This window comes from Aricia agestis, chromosome 3 (genome assembly GCF_905147365.1).
Source record: "Aricia agestis chromosome 3, ilAriAges1.1, whole genome shotgun sequence".
Classification (NCBI taxonomy): Eukaryota; Metazoa; Arthropoda; class Insecta; order Lepidoptera; family Lycaenidae; genus Aricia; species Aricia agestis.
In genome coordinates, this window is record NC_056408.1 from 14,428,415 (window position 1) to 14,443,768 (window position 15,354).

Here is a 15,354-nt window from a genome sequence, read left to right on the forward strand (position 1 = left end):
TGTTTAAATCTGTTGTCAAATATAATAAATTATGCCTTAATATTAAAATAGCCTCGCTAAAGTGTGCAAGCGGACCAGCCGCTGCCTTTAAAGTTTAAAATTATATACAGCACTTAAAAGATTCTTTACAAAAATTTCCTCATTGATTAGGTTGCTTATCTTTCGGTAGAAACCACGCTAGAGCCACAGCACCTGAAATAAAAAAAAAAAGTATTGAACTACGACTGCGTTGGATCGAGAGAACTGAAAGACTTTGGGGGAGGCCTTTGCCCAGCAGTGGGACAGCATAGGCTCTTAAAAAAATTGAACTCCGTATGATAAAAGATATTTGGGTCCGAAAGATAGTGAAAGCTGCCATTATAATTGACTTACTGCATTATCAGATTAGGTTTTAACAATTTAGATAATATAGTACTTACTAAGCAATAAAACCGCCCATACGTAGAAGGTCGCTTCACAGTTGACTGATATGAGGGCGCCTATCGCGTTCACACCCAAAAACGCACTCGATCTACCCAACATTATTGATAGACAAGACGCCATGCCTCTGTAACAAGTGAAGTTTTACGTTATAAGTAAACTAAAATAAGTATAATATTAAATGCCCTGCAAAAGTCAAAGTAGGAGAGCGTAGAGCTACTGGCAATAATTTGTTTAACAATTTGAGCTATAAGAGAAAACAGACAAACAGACAGAGTATTTTTCGCATTTATAATATTAGTATGGGTTTCTGCCAAGGGAGTTTGGAAAGGAGAGGTTATTTTAGTGGTATTCACTATGCTCTGTTTATGTTCCGCAAATAATTAAAATTGCTCCTGAAACATCAGGCACACATAAATACCGCACTCACCTCAACGACGTCGGGTACAGCTCGACGAAGTAAACGCTCAGGATGCCCATCGTCAGCGCGCAAAGCAGGAAGAAGAAGAAGAAGATGCCTCCGGCTATGGGATTGGCCACCAGATTCAGCAAGATGGCGGATACAGCTGCAACTAGGAGGATGCACATCATGGCAAAGCGCTTCCTGGTCCCGCAGGTGAGGGACAGCACCAGGTTGCAGGTGCTGGCCATGGCGCCGTACGTCATCGCTGAGAGCAGAGTCGTGTCTTGTATGGTGTCGTTGCACACTTCTTGGATGACCTGGCGGAAAAATTCGGCTAAGTATAGTATGATATTCCTAGATTCTCCATGATACGCGTCTGAAAAATACAAACCTACAGGAAACGTACATCTTTCTCAAGATAAAAATTAGGCATTGTTCTTACTTGTAAGGTCGTTTACTCTTTATCTTTGCCAAATTTTATTCTAAATCATTCATGTAATTTCGGACTATTCAGAGCCTGTACGACTTAAACAATCTGGTGGTTTATCTGGCGGTCTACACAATTACTTCTTATAATATATTATTATGGTCTATGGATACTCACGGTACCATTCACTGACAAGACGGCGGTGTCGGTGGAGTAGCGCATCACGGTACAGAGGTTCATGCCCTCCCCGCCGCCGGCCTTCAGCACGGAGAACAGGTTGTTCATGATGTACGGTAGCCAGAGGATGAAGCCGCTGCCACTGAAATTAGTGTGTGCTGATAGAGTCAAAGTCAAGAGACGAGGAACGGAAGTTCGTAGGGTGTATTAATATTTTTAATTTTTGTGTCTCTTCTCAAGGACGTTGAGTAACAAAAACTTCTTCTATTATTGAATGTCAGAATTTGTGACGTCTCACCTTGTGGTTTGGACCATATTTAGACCGTTAATTAATTTATGATAGGAATTACTTTATTTACGTGTTCAAAAGTAAACATTATTATCAGAGGGTAATTGAACATGGTAATATAACACTAAAACAAATTCTTTTTGATATTATGATAATATGGATGCGCAGTATAAATTAAGATAAAGGTCTCTGAGTGCAGCAGGTAGAGACCAAACTTACGTCATGTAAATGATGCAGACGAGGTGGAACAGCTTGAGAGTGTCTTTGAGCAGCGGGAACCGGAACAGGGCGGCGGTCTGGTGCCACATATCGCTCTTAGTATCGACTTCTGTTCCGAGGAGTTGTACTTACGTCATGTAGATGACGCAGACGAGGGTCTTTGAGCAGCGGGAACCGGAACAGGGCGGCGGTCTGGTGCCACATATCGCTCTTAGTATCGACTTCTGTTCCGAGGAGTTGTACTTACGTCATGTAGATGACGCAGACGAGGGTCTTTGAGCAGCGGGAACCGGAACAGGGCGGCGGTCTGGTGCCACATATCGCTCTTAGTATCGACTTCTGTTCCGAGGAGTTGTACTTACGTCATGTAGATGACGCAGACGAGGGTCTTTGAGCAGCGGGAACCGGAACAGGGCGGCGGTCTGGTGCCACATATCGCTCTTAGTATCGACTTCTGTTCCGAGGAGTTGTACTTACGTCATGTAGATGACGCAGACGAGGTAAAACAGCTTGAGAGTGTCTTTGAGCAGCGGGAAACGAAACAGGGCGGCGGTCTGCTGCCACATCGCTCTCAGTATCGACTCCTGTTCCGAGGTGTTGTCCGCCATGTCAGTGAGCTTCTTTACCTGATAACATTATTATTACTTCCTGTTACTTTTTAAAAAACTTAAAAACGTTTATCAGAATAGATATGACGTACTCGTACCCTTAGTTAAACGCGGGACCATCATAACACTAATGTCTATAATATAACAACAATAATCTATAATATAGATGATCGATATATTCATTGGTGTTATAGATTCTATATTGTCTTGATGATTCCCACGGGTATCATCTTTTGGAATTCTATAGCACTCTATGTTTTGAAACTGAGGAATGAATATCTCCAGAAACCATCATTGTAATGTGTAATCGTACGTTGGTATCGGATCATTACTGTTTGTAAAACTTTACTTACAGGAAAATCGTCGACATTGTTTCCGCTATTGCAGGCGTATATCTTCTTCAAGACTTCTAGAGCCTTCTCGTTCTGTCCCACAGACACCAGGAACTTGGGACTCTCGTGGAATAGCTGGAGTAGGCAGGCGGTGAAGGCGCAGGGGAGGGACATCACCAGCGCCAGGAGACGCCAGGGCCGGTAGTTGATGCCGAGGAAGTCGATCCAGTATGAGAAGTTGAGAGGCAGGATCGGGTAGGCGAATACTGAGAACAAAAATTATGCGTACTTTACTTAAACATTACGTAAAAATTCATATAGTCCTTTAGACAAGATGCAGTCTATAACTTCGATGGCACAGTTCGTAACCAAAAATGTAGGCGCACTATAAATTTTACTTATCGAACTCTTCTTTCTAGTTTCACATTCGAAATTATTTTTTGTCTGACATAATTTAGGCTAATTTTTGGTTAAGCTGTACAGCAGTTACATACTTATCTAATAGCTTTGTCCACACTGTGCCTTTTTCTGTTCGTCAAGGGCATGCGTTATAGCGCAGTCAACAGCGAACGTGAGGCATGCCCGCGGGAAGCGCCGCATGCCCTCTGACCGTATCCAAAACTTTCCGCCTCTGCTTTCGCTTTGTTATTAAAAATGACAGTTGGCGTTGCGTTTGTTGACGCATTCAATTATATTGAATGAGCCAAAACGAAAGTTGAATAAAAGAAGATGACGAAAATTGAAGACGAAAGCGCATAGTGTGGACACAGCTGAGGCCGTAGCCAAAGTCCCTTTCATTAAAAACGATGACGAAATTCGTTATCAAAATGTATGGGATTTGACATTAGTCTTCGCAAGCGAAATGTCATTTAGCGATGACTTATGTCAAACCACATACATTTTGATAACGAATTTCGTCATCGTTTTTAACGAAAGATACTTTGTCTGAGGGGGCTGTTTAGAATTCTGTGACAGTAGTGGGCGCTAGGTATTATCTGGACCGAACTGACGTGTTTACATTTACTCAGAACTATTGCAGTGTCATAATCGACTTAATCTGGTGCATATTATTCTTACCAGCTACTGTAGCTTGTGAACACATGAGAGCGCAGGTACACAGGAGGAGAGATCGCCCTCTGACTCGCTCTGAACACGACTCGCCCAGCAGTGTGTATGCGCCGGAATTACTCGCTGATGTGCTACGAGAAAAAAAAAACAATTAATAAGTTTTTTTGGTACGAATGAAAGGAGTAACGACATAATATTGACAATGTCACAAAGTAGGTAGTTCAAAATTTACTATAATATATTAAACATCCAACATTATCTTCTAATAGTCATGTTAATTATTATTATTATTAAATGAATCAAATAATAATAGGAGAAAAAGAATGTTCTTATCTATTACCTCAATTATGCTACATACCCCACTCAGTTTGTTTGCCTACAAAAATATAAATTAGCAGGAGATAACGCACTTTTATCAGTGAGTCAATGGCAAAATCGGTCAAAGCCAATGTCAGTAGTTGAAGTTCGTAAATATTTACACAGAGATCAGTGGTGCACGGTAATAGGAGATAAAGTTTGGCAATAATACGATGCTATGCTGCGTTATAATTGATTATAACTGTGATTTTAAATTAGCTTTTTCGCTCGTATCTTTCCTCGCAAATAGTATCTTACTGGAACACTATTTTGAATTTGGAAAAATTTTGACAATCGGTTCACAAACGACGAAGTAATCTTACCATACAAAAATAAAATTAATTAAAATATCTACAGCCGAACATATAAAATCGGTAATCGTACATTTTTCTTGGACTAAAAAGTATCCTATACCGGGTATATACACTCATAAATATATACTCATAGACCGGGACAGCAAGATCGTTTTTTTTTTATGAAATAAGGGGGCAAACGAGCAAACGGGTCACCTGATGGAAAGCAACTTCCGTCGCCCATGGACACTCGCAGCACCAGAAGAGCTGCATGTGCGTTGCCGGCCTTTTAAGAGGGAATAGGGTAAGGGTAATAGGGGAGGGTAGGGAAGGGAAGGGAATAGGGGAGGGTAGGAAAGGGAATAGGGTAGGGGATTGGGCCTCCGGTAAACTCACTCACTCGGCGAAACACAGCGCAAGCGCTGTTTCACGCCGGTTTTCTGTGAGAACGTGGTATTTATCCGGTCGAGCCGGCCCATTCGTGACGAAGCATGGCTCTCCCACGTATATCAATCGATCCAGCGATTTAGGGCGTGACAAGTAACAGACATATTATACCTTCGCATTTATAATATTAGTACAGTTCATTTAATAGAACCGATCTATATATAATAAATAACTTACAAAGTTGAAGAGATGAGTTTGAGCAGAGCCATGACGATCCAGTTGGGTGCGAAACTGCTCATTGCGGCGAAGATAAAGCCCACGGACATGGAGAGAACCAGCGTCAGACGACGGCCCTTGGTGTCGGACACGTAGCCCCACAGCTGGGCACCGAGGACCACACCTGGTCACAAATAAGCTTTAAGAGTTTGGGGTTATAAAAAAGGTGAAAATCGTAAAAATCATTTTATCAACTAAAGTGTAAGTTACACTATCAAAATTAAAGTCATTACGTAACTCCCAGAAACATTTATTTACATACTAGATGATGCCCGCAACTCTGTTGCGCCACGTATTTACGTGGGAGAGCCATGCTTCGGCACGAATGGGCCGGCTCGACCGGAGAAATACCACGTTCTCACAGAAAACCGGCGTGAAACAGCGCTTGAGCTGTTTCACGCCGAGTGAGTGAGTTTACCGGAGGCCCAATCCCCTACCCTATTCCCTTCCCTACCGTCCCCTATTCCCTTCCCATCCTTACCTTCCCCTATTACCCTGTTCCCTCTTAAAAGGCCGGCAACGCACTTGCAGCTCTTCTGATGCTGCGAGTGTCCATGGGCGACGGAAGTTGCTTTCCATCAGGTTACCCGTAAGCTCGTTTGCCCCCTTATTTCTTAAAAAAAAAAAAAATATCGCGCGGGAACCGTGCGTTTTTCTGGAATAGAAAGTATCCTATGTCCTTTCCCGGGACTCATAGTATGTGCATACCAAATTTGAACGCCTCCGTGGTCTAGTGGTATAGAGCGCGGCTCTTGACTCGGAAGTCGTGGGTTCGATTCCCGCGTTGGAAACATGTTATTTTCAAGTTTGGTTAGGACAATGCAGGCTGATCACCTGATTGTCTGACAAGTAAGATGATCCATGCGTCGGATGGGCATGTAAAAAGTCGGTCCTGCGTCTGATCTCTCACCAGTCGTGTCGGTCGTCCGTCCCACTGGGTTATGAGAGTAAAGGAATAGAGAGTGCTCTTGTGTACTGCGCACACACTTGGGCACTATAAATTACTTCCGCGTAGCTGGCCTGGTTTCAATGAAACCGGCCACCGTCACCGAAACCGGTGTGGGCGCTATTATACCAAATTTAAGCCAAATCGTTTCAGCGGTTTGGGCGTGAAGAGGTAACAGACAGACAGACAGACACACATTCGCATTTATAATATTAGTATGGATTTTTTATTTTAAGTTAGCTTGCGACAAAAAATTGTATGTAAATGTTACGTTAGCAGTTAAGTAAATTTTCTATCACGTCAGTGACACTAGACAGGTCAAGCTAGTAACAACCCTCTATTTTCATCAGGGTCCTATAAAACGTGTAAGTTGTTATCGTTTACCATCAAGTGATTTACTTTAATACAATATAGTACGCCAGTAACACTATATTCCGGTGCTGGATCAACACTCAGCACTGTAACTATATTAGAATTCCGTCCACCATCCAGCGACTGCTACTGTGTCAATGTAGGGCATGTTGATGTTGGCCGGCAACGCACCTGCAGCTTTAATGTTGCGAGTGTCCATTGGCGACGGTAGTTGCGTTACATCAGGTGACCCGTTTGCTCGTTTGCCCCCTTATTTTATAAAAAATGAGCCTACCGATGAGTGGTGTAGCGGTGAGCAGCGCTCTCTGCTGCATGGACAGGTCCAGGTCGCAGACCGCGGCAGCCACCACGAAGCTCGTCCCGAACAGGTCCATGCCCATCGCCTGCAGCGTCCAGCTGCACACCAGCAGGAGCCCGATGTTGTATTTGCCAAAACCTGTGAAAAAATTCGTATAGTACTCGGAGACTGCCGCGGTAAAACCATTGCATAGCAGAGATCTAAGGGCATTTATGCTATCAGTCTCCTAGTGTAGCCATAATAGTGTAGACACTCGAAAAACATAACATTCCTTTTTGGCAGTCGGGTCAAAAGTGGGGCTGGGACAAGGTAGCTGTCAAGGTCAGTTAAGTAGCTTTCCCAACTTACGAAAGACAGAAAAGCAAACGTAAGTGTGGAGTAAATATTTTAATTTTTCAGGCGAATTTTATTTTTACTTTTTCTATTTAGTAATACTCATTTGCATAACAATAACTATTTGCCCATGATTCATACCTGTAGCATTGAGAGCCTCCTCCACGGAAGCCACGTCTGGGATCTTCCTCTTCTCGGCCTCAGCTACTTTTAGGTTTCCCTTGCACATCTTGGAATGGTTGTCGATACAGAGTATTCTGAAGGAAATGTTAAAAAATTAGTAGCTAACTTATAATTAAATATGTATTTTTACTGCCGTCAAATTATAATCCAAGAAAGAATAATATTATGGTATACACTAAGTTACTTTTAAACGTATAAACTTTTTAAAGTGGACAAAAACGTCATAATGTGGGCGAGGTATACTTTTTGCGCCACCTTGCTACGCGCTACGGAGCTACGAAGCTACGACACTACGTCACTGCTACGACGCTATGTCACAGCTATGACGCTACGTTACTGCTACGACGCTACGTCACAGCTATGACGCTACGTCACTGCTACGACGCTATGTCACAGCTATGACGCTACGTCACTGCTACGACGCTATGTCACAGCTATGACGCTACGTTACTGCTACGACGCTATGTCACAGCTATGACGCTACGTCACTGCTACGACGCTATGTCACAGCTATGACGCTACGTTACTGCTACGACGCTATGTCACAGCTATGACGCTACGTCACTGCTACGACGCTATGTCACAGCTATGACGCTACGTTACTGCTACGACGCTATGTCACAGCTATGACGCTACGTCACTGCTACGACGCTATGTCACAGCTATGACGCTACGTCACTGCTACGACGCTATGTCACAGCTATGACGCTACGTTACTGCTACGACGCTACGTCACAGCTATGACGCTACGTCACTGCTACGACGCTATGTCACAGCTATGACGCTACGTCACTGCTACGACGCTATGTCACAGCTATGACGCTACGTTACTGCTACGACGCTATGTCACAGCTATGACGCTACGTTACTGCTACGACGCTATGTCACAGCTATGACGCTACGTCACTGCTACGACGCTATGTCACAGCTATGACGCTACGTTACTGCTACGACGCTATGTCACAGCTATGACGCTACGTCACTGCTACGACGCTATGTCACAGCTATGACGCTACGTCACTGCTACGACGCTATGTCACAGCTATGACGCTACGTCACTGCTACGACGCTATGTCACAGCAATGACGCTACGTTACTGCTACGACGCTATGTCACAGCTATGACGCTACGTCACTGCTACGACGCTATGTCACAGCTATGACGCTACGTCACTGCTACGACGCTATGTCACAGCTATGACGCTACGTTACTGCTACGACGCTATGTCACAGCTATGACGCTACGTCACTGCTACGACGCTATGTCACAGCTATGACGCTACGTTACTGCTACGACGCTATGTCACAGCTATGACGCTACGTCACTGCTACGACGCTATGTCACAGCTATGACGCTACGTCACTGCTACGACGCTATGTCACAGCTATGACGCTACGTCACTGCTACGACGCTATGTCACAGCTATGACGCTACGTTACTGCTACGACGCTATGTCACAGCTATGACGCTACGTTACTGCTACGACGCTATGTCACAGCTATGACGCTACGTCACTGCTACGACGCTATGTCACAGCAATGACGCTACGTTACTGCTACGACGCTATGTCACAGCTATGACGCTACGTCACTGCTACGACGCTATGTCACAGCTATGACGCTACGTCACTGCTACGACGCTATGTCACAGCTATGACGCTACGTTACTGCTACGACGCTATGTCACAGCTATGACGCTACGTCACTGCTACGACGCTATGTCACAGCTATGACGCTACGTCACTGCTACGACGCTATGTCACAGCTATGACGCTACGTTACTGCTACGACGCTATGTCACAGCTATGACGCTACGTTACTGCTACGACGCTATGTCACAGCTATGACGCTACGTTACTGCTAAGTCACTGCTAGAGTTTTTGAAAGAATGTGAAAGAGTGATGTTGTGTTTTTATATTATTTTCCTAAAATTGTGTTATCTGGGTTTTTAATGTGTAATATTGGTAGGATATTAACCATTAAATATTCGTTATCGTGCACAAGTGTAGGAGAGTGATGTAATAACCAGAAACGTGCTCTTTTGTGTTCCCTCCAAAACTCCATCAAAAGTTTCAGTAAAGCGTCCTACCACTTTACTGAATCGACCGACTTGACTTCTTGACTGTATTGACTTTATACTTAGACTTTGACTAGACTTTAGACCTGACTGACCTGACGATAATATAGACAAAATTGTATAAAGAATATTGTTTTCCCGCCATAATATTATACTCGACACTGGCCATGGTTATAGCCGAAGTGCCATTATATGAAAAAAAAAGTCACTGCTACGACGCTACGTTACTGCTACGATGCTACGTCACTGCTACGACGTACCAGTGACGTACGACGCTACGTCACTGGTACGACGACATGTTACGGTTCCCATGACGTATAGCTTTGTAGTTTTTAGTGTAATTTAGCTATGGGTTATGTTTCTAATTTCTATCGAAAAAAATTTACTTAACCAATAATAACTTGAAGTTTATAGATAAAGTTATTTTACCTTTACTTAAATTTAAAATTTTGGTTTTAAACAAAATAGGACCCTATTTTGTCGTCGACCGAATAAATAAATATATTTATTAAATCATTTTAACTATGTGTTATCATAATATTATGTGATGCCACTCTTAATTTAATGAACGTACTATATTTAGCAATAACTATAAGTATGTAGATCTGTATTTTATTGTAGGCGCCTTATCATTTACGTACGTCGAGTGGCTGGACTACCGGATGTTTTCTATCTTCGTTGGTATTTTCGTTTTAATTATAATTTATAACTTATGAGTAACCTAAATTATTATATTGTGTTACAGTAAATAGTATAAAAATTAGGAAGTAGAAACTTCTTCATGTAAAAAAGTAAAAAAACATGGATCTAGTTGTCTAGTAAAGAACTATCAACTTTAAAAGATTAAAGTCAATCGTTAATTGTTTAACCATTAAACAGGCCCCATGTGCACACTGCACAGGCATTAAAATATTTTTAAATATGTTGTGGTCTTAATTTTTACCTGTACAATGTATACCTAAGAACTGTTTTTAAAACAATATTAAATTAAGACGAAAGCTAAGTGGTCATATTATATAATATATATCTATATTATATCTATGGACGCTTCACACCACGTCAGTCTGGCCCCGTGGTAAGTACCTGAAGGACTTGTGTTACGGGTGCCAGACAATGGAAATATATTTAATACTTTTATACTATACCATATACATATTATATTTAAGATTTTTATTATATGATACACATATTTAATACACATCCATGACCCAGGAACTTTGAAAACTTTTTGTTCCATCGGCGGGATTCGAACCCGCGACCCCTAGCTTGAGCTACCAAGTACCAACAGCCCACCAACCGAGCCACAGAGGTCGCACGTGTTATGCCCTATGCCAGCTCTCTGGCGTTTTATAATTTGTTTCCATTATCCCTATTTGTAATTAGGAAACTGCATACTTTGAACTTTAATCTTTTTACTGATAACTGACAATGAATATTGTTTATTAAGATGATTTGTAATAATATCAAAATATCATCTCTTGCATAATGGAAACAGTGTCTATTTATCCATATCATACTACCGCCAGACGGGCATAGGGCATATAATTACCAATTACTTTGAATAATGATTTTCCCAAAATGAATTGTTTAGTAAAAAATATATAGTTTCATACGAAAGATACAAATATTGGTAATCAAAAAAGGTTTTATGAATTAAAAAAAAAGGCAAAAATCACTATAAAACTCCAATTACCTAAGTGGTCGATAAATCGTACTATGTCTGATTTAGGGTTAAACTGCTTGGCTGATAATATTCTGCTCGTAATTCAATATTAATTGTAGGATCTTTAAGGGGGCGACTATATGTTATCGATTTTATAATTCATTTTTATACTTGAAAATAAGGTCCCTTGTTAATTTTCTAAAATTAGATACTACATTATATTTCCGACAATTCAATCTGAGCAAAAACACGATGTCTTAAAATTTTCTCGATAGAAAAATCACAAAGATGCATCTAATTTTCACGAATTTTTCATTTATTGCCATAACCGTGCATTGAACTAAGTTGATATTTTAACACAGTATATTTATCGAGTTATTAAGAAAAAACTAATTTGGCAATGAATCCGCGTCGTTTTTTTTCACCTGGCATATGAAAGACGGGCGTGAGTGTGAAGAGAAAAGGACGATGTTTGGTTTTTGGGGCTAATCGCCCTCTTAATGTAATTTCTTAAATATTAAAAGACCATGTTTTGGTAACAATGTCAGTCAGAATAATTGAAATATTGTGCAAGATGAACTTTCTAATGACAATATTGAGCTGCAATCTTTATTTTACTTGCAGCAGTGCAACGTGAACCCTGAGTAATCTGTTCATAAAACGATTGCTTATATTTTGTTGATATTTTAAAAATAAAAGTAACTCTGATAAGTTCGGCACGTTCTTGGTTCTTTTTGAAATTGAAGGCGTATATTTCGTAATATTATGTATTGATATCGTCGTGTCATAAGTCACATTATGACTATTCTGGTGGTATGATTTTGATGCAGATTTGGTTTACGGCAATCAATGTATCTATCTCGTAGTAATAAGATATCCAATATTATAGTGTGCGTTTTATTTAACATAGCTTATTTTCAAAACTTCCAAATTATTAGCTAAAAGATAACTATGTAGCAATAAATTCTAAAGCTTCGGACTTTACAAGGGCTTTAGTGTAAGTATAATATTATCGTGACAAGCTATTCCAACACACTTTGAAACTGTCGTAAGTATTTATAGTTTATTGCAGTTTTACAAAACTATCCATTTAAAAAAAAAATACGCAATCAAACAATAATGCCAAATCGATTAGCATTATGGTTTAAATTTTATTTGACTTGTTATACAACCACTTCTATGTTACTTTAAACGTATTTTGCCAAGGGTTGAGTAATCACATGCGTCTTAGATAACAAGCATTTTAAATATTTATTTCACGCACTTATTAAAAAAAGTGTGCAAAATATTTTACTTGTGACTTGTGAAATGCTATTTGTGTAGATTGTAAAATAATTGACGCCACGTCAATTATTTAAATTTCTGAGCCAGCAAAAGAAACCACGCCACCGTGGTTTCTTTTGCTGGCTCAGTAACTGGGCACAGTTTCTGAGGTTTTTTGACAGAAGAACAGAAGTTTATCTTTGGTTAACCTATTGGTTACAAGTTTAATCCACGTGGCCGTTTATTGAGACTTCTAGTTGCAAACGAAACAGTTAAAATACTTTCGTTCGTATTTACGTATCACAAAAATCTAAAGTTTTATAGTAAGTATACGCACTAAGTGTGACAAATATTTTACGATTAACCATTGGGTATATTATAGCTATCTGATTTATTCGTAAAATCATATCGTTCAAAAGTTAAATATTTTAGAAAAATATATGCGGAAAAACGTTGGTGGGACAGACCAAAGTATGACTTGACTGTGTGTTTGCTATAGTACTTATCTATTTATTTAATAGCAAAAAAAATCTAGCTTTAACCCTTACAAATTTAAGAAATACTGGACTAATTTGGCTAATTTTGATTATTCAAATCATATCAGTTTAGGGGGTTTAATCGGTGAGTAATTTTAGAAAAATTGCGGGTATAGTATTAATTATACTTGTCGAGACGACTTTTGGGACAGATATAATAATCTACTTAATGATATTCCGAGATCTCAGATATTCAATAGACCTAAATAAATCTCTAACGTTCACAATCCGTCTTTGTCAAAATGAAACTTTGTACAAATTAGGCATTAAGAAAACGCATTCAAAGTTCGATACTTACTTATTCTGGACCACAGCCGAGTGATGTCATACGAGTCTAAAAAGAAGTACATTCTTACCTTAAAACCTTTCCCCGAAATGAAGGGTGGCGTGTACGCGTACTGCGTAAGAACAAGTGCGGAGAGAGTCCATCCTCCCGTTATATACCAAGGCGACGAGACGTCAGTGATACGAAATGCCTATCAGCAGCGCGTATTGGTTATTTGCTTTATTTCTCGACAGATCTAAGTATAGAGTTGCACGTTTGTTTGATTTATTTTGCTGCTATTTATTATGCGCAGGTCAAAAGGTTGTAGACAATTTTGAGAACACGTCTTCAATTACCTTTGTTTTAGCTGTAGGCTATCATTAATCTGTACAATAAAAAAAAACTGACGTAAACAAAAGAAATATATTTTAATAATTTTTAATGCCTATTCAACTATCCCTCTTTAACATCTCTAATTTAGTAGAAACTTAAAACTATTTTATTTACAAACGGCCCCGGTATTCAAATATCGAATATCCTTGATCTTGCCCAAGAAATGACCCTGTACAACCTTTACAATATTCTGCCATAGAGCACATCTTACATAATTTAGTCTGTGATAATGAAAATGCTCTTGAAATATTGAACTTCGTTGAACCCTCGATATAATTCAATGCAAATAGTAAAGTTCATTAACTTTGCATACCATAAGTAGTATATAATCAAAGCCATAATATTGTACCACTATGTAGATACAATTATATTTAAGTATATAAATTATTTCTTAGAAGGACGAAGTATTTGGAAATTTTAAACTTGTTGTACTGCAGAAGTATTTCTTTTGGAACTAAACAGACATCTAGATCCCTGATTGTATGCGTTGAATGAGAGACACAAGTTATGAGACCTATAATCAACTTTTAGCTAAGTGCAGTCACAAATAACAATACAATGCTGTTCAATTTGAAACAAGGATACCACTGAAGAAAACATGTTTGTTTGTTTCACTATTTATGATGGCAACAAAGAGCAGCCAATCTTTGAAAAATAAATGTCAATTTATTTTTCAAAGATTTAAACATTTTAGGTATTTTATACTAAATTCACATTTATTTTTGATTATTTTTCCGACCCAAATATCGACCAATAGAATTGCACCATTCGACGTCACGTGGTACAACCTACATGGTATTATACTGATAATTTTTTGAAAATTTTCTCTGGTAGTAGCTATATATAAAAAACAAATTCTAATTCTATTGGCCGACATTTGGGACGGAAAAATAATCCCCCAAATACCACACGAGCTTCAAAATTATCTGGCATTTCCCTCAAGGTTCCCTGCAAACAAATAAAGTCGTCAAGTTTTTCAGGAAAAATCACTCGCGCTTCGCGCTCGTGATTTTTTAACCTGAAAAACTCCTTCATTTGTTTGCAACGAACCCATCGGGAAATACCCGATAATTTTGAAGCTCTTGTGATATTATAAGTGATAATTGTATTAAGAATAAATGTAAATTGTTGGAATACACTAAAAACTAGAAAATCTGGTCACTTATTGACGTGACCAGATTTCCAAGTGTCTCAAAAATATGAATGTGAAATTAACTTAAACCTAGAAGAATTGTATCTAGTGACAGGGAAGATACCATATCTATAAAGAAGTACCTACTATAGTCTATATTATTATTATAACAATATTATCACCACTGTCGAATCAACGCCTACAATGCACATCTATTTACTCCATGTGTGCGCTTGCAAGAATAGACTAACAGCTATGCAAATATTTAAGAGGAAGTAGTCGCAACTGGTGACACAGGAAGGTATGTTATGTTTGCACGACCGCCGACATAGTCAATGTACTATTCTTCGACCTTATCACTTGGGAGTACAGTTCAGAAATATACAACTGATATTTCTGTGAGTGTACACACAATATCAATAAGCAGCAGCAGCACTAAGCAGCCCTCGGAAATTCCTAGACTCGTGATAACGTCGTCACACCTGGCGCCTAATCATTGTATTATTTGAATACTAGTTCTATTATTAAGCTGCTGTTAAGAGGGCGACTAACCCCAAAAATCAAACATCATCCTTCTCTCTTCACACTCACGCCCGTCTTTCATATGCCAGGTGAAAAGGAATTATCGCCAAATTAGT

At 39.6% G+C, this 15,354-nt stretch overlaps 1 protein-coding gene across 1 annotated transcript; it reads right to left on the bottom strand.

Moving 5' to 3' along the window:
• Positions 1-13,323, bottom strand: LOC121725243 (synaptic vesicle glycoprotein 2C-like). The gene is made up of 11 exons (XM_042112104.1): positions 13,283-13,323; positions 7,347-7,462; positions 6,849-7,010; positions 5,218-5,380; positions 3,953-4,074; positions 2,897-3,141; positions 2,413-2,561; positions 1,428-1,569; positions 851-1,140; positions 420-547; positions 1-192 (listed from the first exon to the last, which is right to left on the bottom strand). The coding sequence occupies exons 2-11, from the start codon at positions 7,432-7,434 to the stop codon at positions 140-142; spliced, it is 1,542 nt and encodes a 513-aa protein (XP_041968038.1). The 5' UTR covers positions 7,435-7,462; positions 13,283-13,323; the 3' UTR covers positions 1-139.
• Positions 13,324-15,354: the final 2,031 nt, after the last annotated feature.